Source organism: Natator depressus, chromosome 7 (genome assembly GCF_965152275.1).
Source record: "Natator depressus isolate rNatDep1 chromosome 7, rNatDep2.hap1, whole genome shotgun sequence".
NCBI classification, from domain to species: domain Eukaryota; kingdom Metazoa; phylum Chordata; order Testudines; family Cheloniidae; genus Natator; species Natator depressus.
In genome coordinates this window covers 80,874,654-80,887,021 of record NC_134240.1, presented here as the reverse complement: position 1 = coordinate 80,887,021, position 12,368 = coordinate 80,874,654, and the positions used below count along the sequence as shown (strand labels likewise).

Sequence of the window (12,368 nt, the reverse complement as noted above, 5' to 3'; positions counted from 1 at the left end):
AGCCAGAGCCCTCCTGCCCTCCAACCCCCAAGTTCGTGAGCATTCATTGCCCACCATACAATTTCCATACCCAGATGTGGCCTTTGGGCCAAAAAGTTTGCCCACCCCTGCCCTAGTAACTGACGTTTCTTACAAGAGATGCATCCCAGCGAGTCACTAGCACAGAATACTGGTTTCAGTGTCATAGTACGTTAACCACACTATGAACTGCCATCAGAGTAACTCCCATGACTACAAATCACCTTCCAAAAGATGCATCAGAACCTTCATTGTTGTCACAGAAGAGGTTACTCATCTTCTCTGAAATGTGCTGCAGATGAATGTATGTGCATGGCCTGTGCACCAGTGTCAGTTTTCCTTACTGGTACGCATAGTGGCAGCCCCACCCACTGCCAGGCTCCTCATACCCTGGCTTCAGAGCATAACCTGCAGGACTACCCTACTCCTCTTTCAGCTTCTTCAGACTGGAAGCCATTGGTAGACTCCAATACAGGGAAGAAGGGTTGGTTGTATAATGGATATATGTGATATCTTGAACAACAGTTACAAGGCAACGGTTTTTAATTCAAGTACTTGCATATGTCCATTACACTGTAGGTGACTCCCAAGTGTTATCCCAGGCAGTGGAGCTTGGAGTCTCATTGGAAAAGCGACTTGACTGCAGGACCACTCTCCCTACAGTTGCATCTTCTCTCAATGTGGCAGACAGCACATAACATCTGGTGAATATATGAACAGAAGACCAATTTGCCACCCTAGATATGCCTATAATCAGGACATGTGCCACCACTGCTGCCAAGGCCAAAATGTGCTCTGGCTGAGCATGCCATGAATTCATCAGGAGGCTCCCTCTAACAACATAATACTGAGATGCAGCTGGTTAAGAGTCTGAATTGTGACTGACTGAACTTTCATACACTGCATAAGAAACTCAAAAGGGCTTTGTCCTATCCAAATGAAAAGCCAGATCTCGATGAACATCCAGGGGGGTGAAGCCTTCACTAATCCTTGTGAGTATGTGGCTTTGGGAAGAAAAGTGGAAGCTATATAGTCTGATTCAGATGGAAATCAGATACTACTTTCAAGAAAAATTTAGATGTGGTCTAAGTTGACCCTTGTCCTTGTAGAAGGTGTGTATGGCAGATCAGTGACGAATGCACGCAGTTATCCCATTCTCCTAATAGAAACGATGGCTACTAAGAAACCTACCTACCAGGTGTAGAAGCGTGCACAATCCTAAAGGCTCAAAAGGAGTGTCCAACAGAGCAGACAATGCTAAACTGAAATCTCAAGGAGTTTGTTTCTACCTGCCAGGAACCCATCTATCTAGACCTTTCAGAAATCTGGTTGTGATAGTAAAATTAATTTCCACTCACTCTATACGAGGATGGATTGATCAAATAGCCACCAGATGCACCCACTGACTCAAGGACCTCTTGATGCCAGCTGGTAGAGGGTACAGGGACGCATAAGGGTTAGAGGGACCCCTGGGTCTGGTATTTACATTCTAGTTCACCAAGGACTGTCACATAAGGTTTGTACTGAAAGTCTGTCACAAATGCTCACAAAATTGGGGTTGGGGTGCAGGCTCTGGGATGGGGCTGGGACCAAGGGGTTTGGAGGGCGGCAGGGGGATCAGGGCTGGGGAAGGGGTGCAGGTTCCGGCTGTGGGCTCTGGGGTGGGGCTTAGAGGTTTGGAGTGCAGGAGGGTGCTCCAGGCTGGGATTGAGGGGTTCGGAGAGCAGGAGGATCAGGGCTGGGGCAAGGTGCTGGGGCATGGGGAGAGGCTCAGGGATGCAGGCTCTGAGCGGCCCTTACCTCAAGCGGCTCCCAGAAGCAGTGGCATGTCCCTTCTCCAGCTCCTATGCGGAGATGTGGCCAGGCAGCTCTGCACGCTGCCCCGTCCGCAGACACCATCCCTGCAGCTCCCATTGGAGTGCCGGAGTGGGGCCGAACGCCCCGGCCGGAACAGGGCCCAGCTGCTGGTGCAGCCCCAACCCAGCACCCCGGCTGGAGCACCATAGCAAGGCCGAGCCGCTAGTGCAGCCGCCGAGCCAGCACCCCAGACAGAGCAGGGCCAACCCGCGTGGTGCAGCTCGAGGGCCGGCTTAAAACGGCTCACAGGCTGGCTCTGGCCTGCAGGCCATAGTTTGCCCACCCCTGCTGTAGACTCTGGGCTGATCTTGGTAGTTATACCAAAATTCTGAAACCACATGATAGTTCAGCTACCTCCAGCCCAAGTTTGCCTTGTCCCCATAGAAAGAATAGTACACTCTTGAAGATTTAGTTAGCATGGGTCTGATGCCAGCCCCATGTTTATAAACAACAGACTATCTTGCAAAATAACTAAGACAGCATACCTGTTTAATAGAAGCATTCAGAGCCAGTTCATTTGCCTCCTTTTTGGTCTCACAAAAGACTATGGTCCGTCCATGACTGCCACTGTAAACCTGAATGACATCTCCAATAACTGCTGCTCTTTGAGACCAGTGACACTCTATAGCCAAATGCTGTGGAAGAAATATTTTACCATTTATAGCTGGCATAAAAACCTTAAATAAAGTCAGGTTTTAAAAATATTTAGTATATATTTGAAAATGTAGACTCCAATAGAAGTACAAAGAGGTTATCTTTCGAGGAATGTGTTCGGATTAGACAGAATTAGATTAGACATACTATTAAAATATGTCAAAGCAATCAAATGCATGGATCTTTTTTGCCCACCATGATTAACCGAAAAAGGTGTGGTCATAGGACGAAAAATTAGATATGTTGCAAACAAGTTTCCCCACATAGAGAGAAACTAACAATGGGCTGATCTTCCACAAAGTAGAGTCAGGTATACAGAATTTCTCCCCCCCCACCCCATTTTTAATTTTTTTTATATAGATATAGATATTTACTAAAGCTTTATGGAACGTTACATGAAAACAATCCATATTTTGAAGATAATGGTTTAATTAAAGTCAATTCTTTGTGACAATGGATTTTGGCATTTTTCAGTCCTACTGAAGCAACCATATGGTGCCCTACCGACCAGTCAAAAATAAGTTTACCCTAAAACTGTTTAAATGGAAGTGCCTACTTCGTCAGGTAAAGAACATTTTAACTAGTTTCTGTTTTTAATATTTAAGTGTTTATACTGTGTCCAGCACTGTGGTATTGGAATGCATATCAAAGAGTGTCTTCAATATGGTGGCACACCTTGGAGTGTTTGAAGTGGCACTATGAAAGCAGATACTTCCAGCCAGAAGACTAGGTGATTTCTAAATTAATAAAAAGCCTACTGCTTCAAAGGGTTGGGGGCGGGGGTTAAAAGTAAAGGTACGTGCTAAGACCAGAAACAGCCAAAGTAACAACAAAGAGAATGGTGTTCAATAACTAACTTTGCTTCAGTCATGAGTAAGAACACTAGCTATTTCAGGAGGAAAAATATAGACATTCCACATTTATAAAAAACAAACAGTTTGAGTAGCTGTAACAACTTCTGTACCGAAAGAGTATTACATTTCAAAACTATCTTTCCAAGTTATACCAAGAAAAAAGATATACTTGTGATGTATTTTCAAATTAATACCACAATAAAATATACACAACATGGAAAAAAGGAAAAGGGAACTAAAAATATGCCACACTAGCCAAGTTACTTACTTCTACAGTCACAGCAGCTTTTTGAGTCCTCTTCCCGATGAGGTCAACCTGTTCGTATCTGGATTTCATGTATTTCTTAGCCACATCATATACCCAATGTGGACAAGTTGCAGAAAACAACAATGTCTGGGGATTGTCTTCAGAATCTTAAAAACAGAACAATCTGTTTCATGATCTTGGTATCTAAAATCCTAAAGTGGCATATTGATTCAGGCCAAATTTGCCTGATGTACTCTTGTGATAGCCTCAGCTATATAAAATATGGACATTATATTTGTGTTGTCTTCATGATAAGAGATACTCTCAGCTGCTGTACTCTTTTCCCAAACATTCTGGAAAAGTGCTCAGTTTTGAGTCAACTTCCAGATGAGTAGAGTTAAATGTACCTCCCTTGGGTGTTAACACTGATCCATGTCAGTAAAGTAGAAGAGGGTCTTTCTTTTGAGCAACTTAAGGTGTTTTTGCCTCCACCCTCATAGTAAGCGTGCAGCTGTCCTGTTCAAGAAGGAAGGTAAAAACTCCATGTATTTATGCAGACTATAGCTTACCAGGCCACCAGACCAACCCATAAAACATCATTAGCACCACTTTTTCTTTTAAGTTAAAACAAAACAAAACCAAACCTTTAGCAACATCCAACTACTAGTACCATTCAGAAAGCTGCTCTGCCACTCACAGAAGACAAAAGTAATGTTTGTGACACTGGCAGTCTAGATGCCTGCTTATGCCAAGACCTCACTGAACACTGACAAATGTGTAACTGGAAATCAGTCTGGCTCACCTGTGTGCTAGCATCGTTAAAATAGATGTTAAGTTGATAAGAACGTGTTTGGACTTTATGAAATGCTTGTGAGTTGTTGCATGCATTAATCTCACTTATCTGTTATGATTTTATAAGACGCGGTGGCCAAACTTACTGACCCTCCAAGCTGCATATAACAATCTTCAGAAGTTCAAGAGCCAAGGCACACTTGCCACACACTGCTCCTGCTGAAGCCCCAAGCTACAATAGGTGTACCCCATGGGGCTGAAGCCCCAAGACCCTCCTCCCCACTGGGCAGAAACCCCTACCCCACCACCTCACTGCAAGGCAGAGGTCCTGAGCTCCCCGACCCAGTCTGGCAGATGGAGAACCAGGGAAGAGTGGGAGGCTCCGTGAGCCAAACTTTATGGTAAAAGAGTCACATGTGGCTCACGAGCCAGTTTGGCCACCCCTGTTATAAAGGTAATATTTAAGTGTTTGCTTTGTAACTATAAAAGTGTTTGCTATGAAACTAGAAACCCCCCAATCCTCCTCAGTCAGAAGAGAAGCATTACCAAATGTGAAATAATAGTTTACCACAAAAGGTGTCATCATCTGCCCAACAAAATGCCTACTGAGACTAGACAAACCATTGTGTAACATCAGTGGACAAAAGATTTTGTTGATTGCTCCCCCACACACCCATGAAGAGGGGATGTGCACAAACCCTGTGACCCTACGGCCCATATTCTTCATAGAGATATGCTTATGATATGAATATGGCATAACTAAGATATGTTTCAGAGTAGCAGCTGCGTTAGTCTGTATTCGCAAAAAGAAAAAAGAGGACTTGTGGCACCTTAGAGACTAACAAATTTATCTGAGCATAAGCTTTCGTGAGCTACAGCTCACTTCATCGGATGCATGCAGTGGAAAATACAGTGGGGAGATTTATATACACACAGAACATGAAACAATGGGTGTTACCATGCACACTGTAACCAGAGGCATCAGGTAAGGTGAGCTATTACCAGCAGGAGAGCCGGGGGGGGAAACCTTTTGTAGTGATAATCAAGGTGGGCCATTTCAAGCAGTTGACAAGAACGTCTGAGGAACAGCGGGGGTTGGAATAAACATGGGGAAAACAGTTTTACTTCATGTAATGACCCATCCACTCCCAGTCTTTATTCAAGCCTAAATTAATTGTATACAGTTTGCAAATTAATTCCAATTCATTCAAAAACCAGTCGGAGAACACTTCAATCTCTTTGGTCACTCGATTACAGACCTAAAAGCGGCAATTCTTCAACAAAAAAACTTCAAAAACAGACTCCAACGAGAGACTGCTGAATTGGAATTAATTTGCAAACTGTATACAATTAATTTAGGCTTGAATAAAGACTGGGAGTGGATGGGTCGTTACACGAAGTAAAACTGTTTTCCCCATGTTTATTCCAACCCCCGCTGTTCCTCAGACGTTCTTGTCAACTGCTGGAAATGGCCCACCTTGATTATCACTACAAAAGGTTTTCCCCCCCGCTCTCCTGCTGGTAATAGCTCACCTTACCTGACCACTCTCGTTACAGTGTGTATGGTAACACCCATTGTTTCATATTCTCTGTCTATATAAATCTCCCCACTGTATTTTCCACTGAATGCATCCGATGAAGTGAGCTGTAGCTCACGAAAGCTTATGCTCAAATTTGTTAGTCTCTAAGGTGCCACAAGTCCTTCTTTTCTTTTTAAGATATGTTTGTGACACTCTGTGCTTCGAGGGAATACCCTGCACCCCCATATTCATCCTTATAATATGACTGTGTGGTATCCAATGCAAAGTTTGTCATGTCCGGTGTCTTCAGAAGGCTCATGATGCACTGAACATTGTTGTTACAGTAACGTTATAGGTTATAATTTCATGTATATAGTTATGAGGCTGAAAATGTATCCTCATGGCTTAAAGCAAGCCCAGACAAAAACTCTAAGAGCAGAGAGGCAGTTCACACCCCATCAGGGCAGGTATGGGACAAACCCAGCCCAGCCTCATAGGAACAAAGGACGCTGGCCTAGGCAGCAAAAAAAGCATCTGTTGGACTGAGTGAGTCACCCCCCTTCCTTTGGTCAGTTTGGGACTGCGATGAGGTAATGCTCACCACTCTGAAGGGGACATAGGGGCAAAGCCAAGGGGGAAGAAAGGACATGATAAAAGGGAGAGATTTGCCATGCTCTCTCTCTCTTCCACCTACATTGAGAGACACCACACCAAGCGACTGAAGCACTGATCAAGGGGGAGAGCCTGGCTGAAGAGCAACCAGCCAGCCTGTGGTGAGAAGCATCTAAGTTTGTAAGGACACTGAAAGTGTTAAGATCAGCTTACAATGCGTTTTGCTTTTATTCCATTTGACCAAATCTGACTTGTTATGCTTTGACTTATAATTACTTAAAGTTTATCTTTGTAGTTAATAAATCTGTTTGTTTATTCTACCTGAAGCAGTACATTTGGTCTGAAGTGTCAGAGGCTCCCCTTGGGATAAGAAGCCTGGTACGTATCAATTCTTTGTTAAATCAACAAACTCTCATAAGCTTGCAGCATCCAGCGGGCATAATTGGACGCTGCCAAATAGAGGTTCCTAGGGTTGTGCCTGGGACCGGAGATATTGGCTAGTGTCATTCAGTTGCACAATTCAAGGAGCATCTTACAGGCTAGAGGCTGTGCGTGAACAGCCCAGAACTGGGGATTCTCACAGCAGAGCAGGGTAAGGCTGGCTCCCAGAGTCAAGGATAGCAGATCACCGGTCCAGATAAAACATTGTGACGTTCCCATCTGGTGTTATGTAAGATGGGTCATATGAGGCATCATTGGAAAGGTTATGATTTACTGAATATGATTATCCTAATTGTATGCATGTATAATTTCTTTATCTGAAGTCAGGAATATTAACTATGTAACAATTACAACTGTGTTTACACTTGGAGAATGCCCACCAGACAGTATGCAATCAGCCCGATGGGCCATTAGGAAGGACAATAGGACTTTGAAGATGTTAATCTCCCTCCTTCCTGAGAAGTTTCCTGGAATGCTGCTTTGACACTGCAAGGTCATGTGATCATATCCCCTGCTACTGGACACCATTTTGGACTGCTAGTACTTTTTCACTAGGAGGGGGTGGGAGTCAAACTGGGAAACAAAGGAATCCTGCCATATTCAAATCCTATTTAAGGCTGGGGAGTGAGTTAATCTAGGTTCTTCTCCACTGCCTCCCTACCCAAGAAGGAAGACTGCTGAAAAAACCTGAAGAAACAAAGGAACTAAGCTGAAGGGGGGTGGGGGAGAAACAGGGGCTGAGCCTAGGCGAGAAAGTCTAGCCTGTGAAAGGAATACCTGGAGATTTAAGCTGCAACCAGTGCAGTTTACCTTCAAGAAACTCTGCAACCTGCATAAAACAACATTTAGGGTCAGAATTTGCTACTATTAACCAGTTAATCTAGCGTATTAAGTTTAGGTTGCGTGTTTTGTTTTATTTGCTCAGTAATCTGCTCTCATTTGTTTACTATCCCTTATAATCACTTAAAATCTTTTGTAGTTAATAAACTTGTTTTTGTTTATTCTAAAACACATTTTGTGCAATTCACAACTTGGAGGCGGAAGGAACGAGGAAAGCTGTGCATATCTTTCTCCACATTGAGGGAGGGAGCGAGCGAATTTCATGAGCTTACGCTGTATAGATCTCTATACAGTGCAAGACCATACAATTTTGGGTTTATTTTCCAGAGGGGTTGTGCACTTGAGTGCTGGGCAATTCCCTACCCGAAAGACTTCCCATGAAGCACTGATTTCAGTATTGGTGTCATTCTGCAGCTGGGTGTGTCCCTACCTGTGTGTGTGCGCGCACATGCACAACAGGACAGGGTGAGGGAGCCCAAGTTGGTGGAACGGGTGCGTCCAGTGAAAACCCAGTACATCAGGTGACACCTTGAAAGGGGGGCGGGTGCAACTCATCACACCCTCTTCCCATCAGTTTGAACTTTGGGGGTATAGGAATAAAAATCCCTGACCAGAAGGAACTGTATAATTATGCTGCTTGGAATTTGGAGAGGGCAATATTTTAAGTATAATCAAGGGATCCACAAGCTACTTAGCTTGGGTTAGCCCTAAAAGGCATGTAGAGGCAGTACATTACAGCAGCTTCTATTACTTTTTGAAACCTAAGGCTTTAATTAATTTGTGTGTATGTTTACCTACTTTAATCATATAAACAACTAAGAAAAAGTAGTAGGAATTAATAAATCTTTAGTTAGTCTATTACAAGATTGGCTACAAGTGTCGTCTTTTTTGAGATATCCAGGGTAAAATTGATCTAGGGTAAGTGAGTAACTGGTCCTTTAGGACTGGGAGTAACCTGAAAATTGATGTGATTTTTGGTGTAAGGGACCATCTATTAAAAGGCAGGCTTACCTGGATGGCAAGATACACCTGAGTGCCCAAGGGAACTGTCTGTGACTCCATGCTAATGCTGTTATATAGCGCTCGAAGAGTTCACATTTGACACTAGGTTGGTGAAATCTAATTATAGAACAAAACCAGTTTATGCCCTGGTTTGTAAGTCTGCCTTGACATTGGCACCCATGTTTGTGAGCCACTCCAGATAGCTTGATAATCCTAATCCCAGATCAATTACAGATACAGGGAGAAAAAAACCGATTCAAAAAGAGGAAGAGTTTATCTTCAAGATTAAATACTAGCCTGATGAGAGGTCCAGACCCCATTAACATGCTGAGAAAGGTTAGAGTAGGGAGCTTCCATTGACACTGCTTAGGAGCTCCAACTTTCTATTTCAGCCTATGGATAAGTGCCAGGGAAAGTTATCTTCCTGCCATTGGCAGATGGACTTGGACCATGCCTGGAGTGTGGCATCTTATAGGTTCTGAAGATTCTATGAATGATTTCCAGATCTATAGTACACTACCTAGAGACATCCCAAGTAGGTTTCCATAGAACTCATTTGTTTTCACTGCCACTAATCTTGTCACAAGATAGTTGATTTACAGGTTTTACAACACCATATGCAACCACCTGGGTTTTAGTGATCTAATTAGTAATGATATTCCTTACTATTCACTTAAATTCTGAATTTACCCTTCTTGTACGCAACTCGTAAAATGTCCTCCACTTGTTCAGCAAAGCCCATGTCCAACATCTGGTCAACTTCATCCAGGACAACATGCTTGAGTTTGGAAAGATCCAGCTTGCCATTCTGAAGGTGGTCTTTGATTCGACCTGGGGTCCCAACCAAGATGTCAATGCCACTTCGAATTAGATCAACTGAAAGAAAAATTAGTAAAGATACATGTAAGAGCAGAAAAGTTTAGAAAACGGCAACAGCTTACAAGTACAGGATCACTTTCACTATTTTGGCAATACTGCATTGATAAATGTTCTAGTTGAACAAAGATCAGAAAATTTATACAGCTGAGAAATACTGAAGTCTTATGTCAGAGTTCATTTCCCAAATAGAAGAGAAGGGGAATGAAAAAAAACTGACAAAAGGACAGACAGGAAACACAATGGTCTCAGCATTGTGAAATATTTTTTCTTCACACTGCTGTCAATGTCACTTAACCCACCCCCTTTCCTGAAATCCTACAGAAAAACAGGATTCCTCCTCCCTCTCTGCCAAACCCAATAGCTATGCCCATGATGCATAATCCATTAACAATGAAGTGTTTTCTTTCCACCCTAGTTATCCATTCACAACCATCCAGAAAAAAATATTACCATGATATAGAATTTTTCCTCCATCCTCCTGGATGTAAGGATCCTCTCATAAGAGATCCAGCTACTTGCAAAGATGTCATCTCCACTGACAGCTTTAAGACTTAACATCTTGCACTTTGAGATTTACTTTGCTGATGTTTGTAAGACAAAAGGTTATTTACAAGAAACAGGACCAACTACGTTTTCATATACACATAGCAGGAAATGTCCTCCTCTCTCTCAAACACCTAAGTCAATGGGGAAAAGGTCCAAGACCCCTGGAATAAGGAAGGCAGCTATGTGTTTTACTAAGGATCCTCTTGTTTTCCTAGCACAGATGGACAGAGTAGGCTACTTAGTGTCTTTAACAGTCTTCAGTTTCTGATTAAAATTATTTATTTGGAGAGAGAACAGTGTTTCAAATGTTACCAATCAATCCCAGATCAATCATTAAACAGAAGCCTTACTTACTTTGTCCATTGTATGCCGTTCCTCCATAAAAACAAGCCACTGAGAGTGTCTTTGTAATGTCCTTGAAGTCTTTGGCTACCTGGTTTGCCAACTCTCTAGTTGGAGTAAGAACACACACCTACACAGAAGGAAGAAAGAGTTAAAAATAGATATTCCTTCACTTGGAGTCTGTCAAGAAGCCACAGAGGTTTTCCATTTAAGTCGGTATATTTACACCTCTATTGTAATTGTTGCAGGTTTAAAGAAATGGCATTTAAGCACAGTTCAAGATTCCTATGGCCTCAAATTACAAAAGTCATTTTACATGCTTGTAAAGGACACTGCTACCTCACATAGAAAATTACAGCAATGACAACCTGTGTTAAGACCTAAACTTAATACAATCTATTAAAATATTTTAAATTAAAAAATATTCAAGCAGTACATATTTGCTGCTGAATTTCTGAAGAAAGTCAAACCACTGAACTGGTGGAAGTCACTGGCTAAGCACCTGGAATTGCAATTTGTTGAAGCACTAAACCAACTTTTGACAGCAGTAGTCACTTCTGCAGGTGCAAAGAGAATATTTTCTTCATTTCAGTTCATTCACCCAAAATTAAGACACCAAGTGGGAGTTGGTGGGAAAGCTCGTCTTCCTCTCCTTGAAACTCCTATGATTCTTTCTGTGCACCAGAGAGGATGAGCGGTGCCAGGACTCAACCAACATCGGACGTGCACTTCTCACAGAAGCCCAAGTGCTGAACACTCTCTCCAACCAAGAAGGCTCTGAAGGTGGTCTCCATCAAAAGAAACTTTAGCCTGACCTCTCTAACTTTCTTGGTCCTCAGTTTGAAATCGTTACAAATCTCACACCAATCACTAATGTGAGACTCAGCCAGACACCTTTGAACAACTAGAATGTGGGTAACACATGGGCATCAGTTTAGACGAAATAGAGGGCTTGAAGCCCTGTCACTAAGGCATTCCTCAGTACTGACAAATGGAACCCCGAAATTGGCGACCTGAGAAACTAACTTTAATAAACGAAATGTTATTACTAACCAAGACTAGGAATTTATATACAACTAGATGCTGAAAGAGCCTGCTGAAGCAAAACAAACAAATTCCAACAACCGTCAAGGGCAGTAAGAAGGAACTCAGGACGTCAGGGGCAGCTTCGCCCTTTACACCTGCACACAGTGGCAGGGGGCAGCAGAGAGTGCTTGAGCTGCGCTGTTGGTTACTACTAAGGGAAACATTCTGACAACAGTGCTCGAGGTAAAAACACACCCCAAGAGTAGAATGCCCATGTGCAATTGCTTGAATAACTGAAGGATGGTTGCAGCCACTCCACCTTTTACCCCCTCCTACTTGAGCATGAGGTGGCATGTGTGGCCCCAACTGACACTGCTATTCAAGAGACAGGACCTCAGGCACATGCACACCTACAACAAAATCTACATGGGCACATACTTTAAGAATACTTTTTCACCGACGACTAAAAACCTGAACCACCCTGACAAAAATACAGTAAATGTGACATCAGAATTTGTTCACTATCGCATAATTTACTTACCTTTGGCGTGCGGCCTCTTTTCCTCTCCTGCATTTCTCCCTGAAGCTTTTCAATCAAGGGAATGGCAAAAGAGAATGTTTTCCCAGTTCCAGTTCGAGCTTGAGCTACAACATCTTTGCCATCATATATGTGCTTGAAGGTCTTTACTTGCACAGGAAACAGGTATGTTACACCTCGAGCTGTGAGACAGTCGAATA

The 12,368-nt window shown here is 42.9% G+C and overlaps 1 protein-coding gene across 1 annotated transcript in view; it reads right to left on the bottom strand.

The window, feature by feature from the left end:
• The window catches only part of LOC141990963 (nucleolar RNA helicase 2-like), a 39,547-nt gene that overhangs the window by 22,885 nt on the left and 4,294 nt on the right, over positions 1-12,368 (bottom strand). Inside the window, exons 4-8 of the mRNA XM_074958900.1 lie at positions 12,172-12,350; positions 10,617-10,734; positions 9,528-9,713; positions 3,652-3,797; positions 2,361-2,510 (exon numbers count right to left, since the gene is read on the bottom strand). Coding sequence (XP_074815001.1) covers positions 2,361-2,510; positions 3,652-3,797; positions 9,528-9,713; positions 10,617-10,734; positions 12,172-12,350 — 779 coding nt within the window. The remainder of the gene's footprint in view (positions 1-2,360; positions 2,511-3,651; positions 3,798-9,527; positions 9,714-10,616; positions 10,735-12,171; positions 12,351-12,368) is intronic.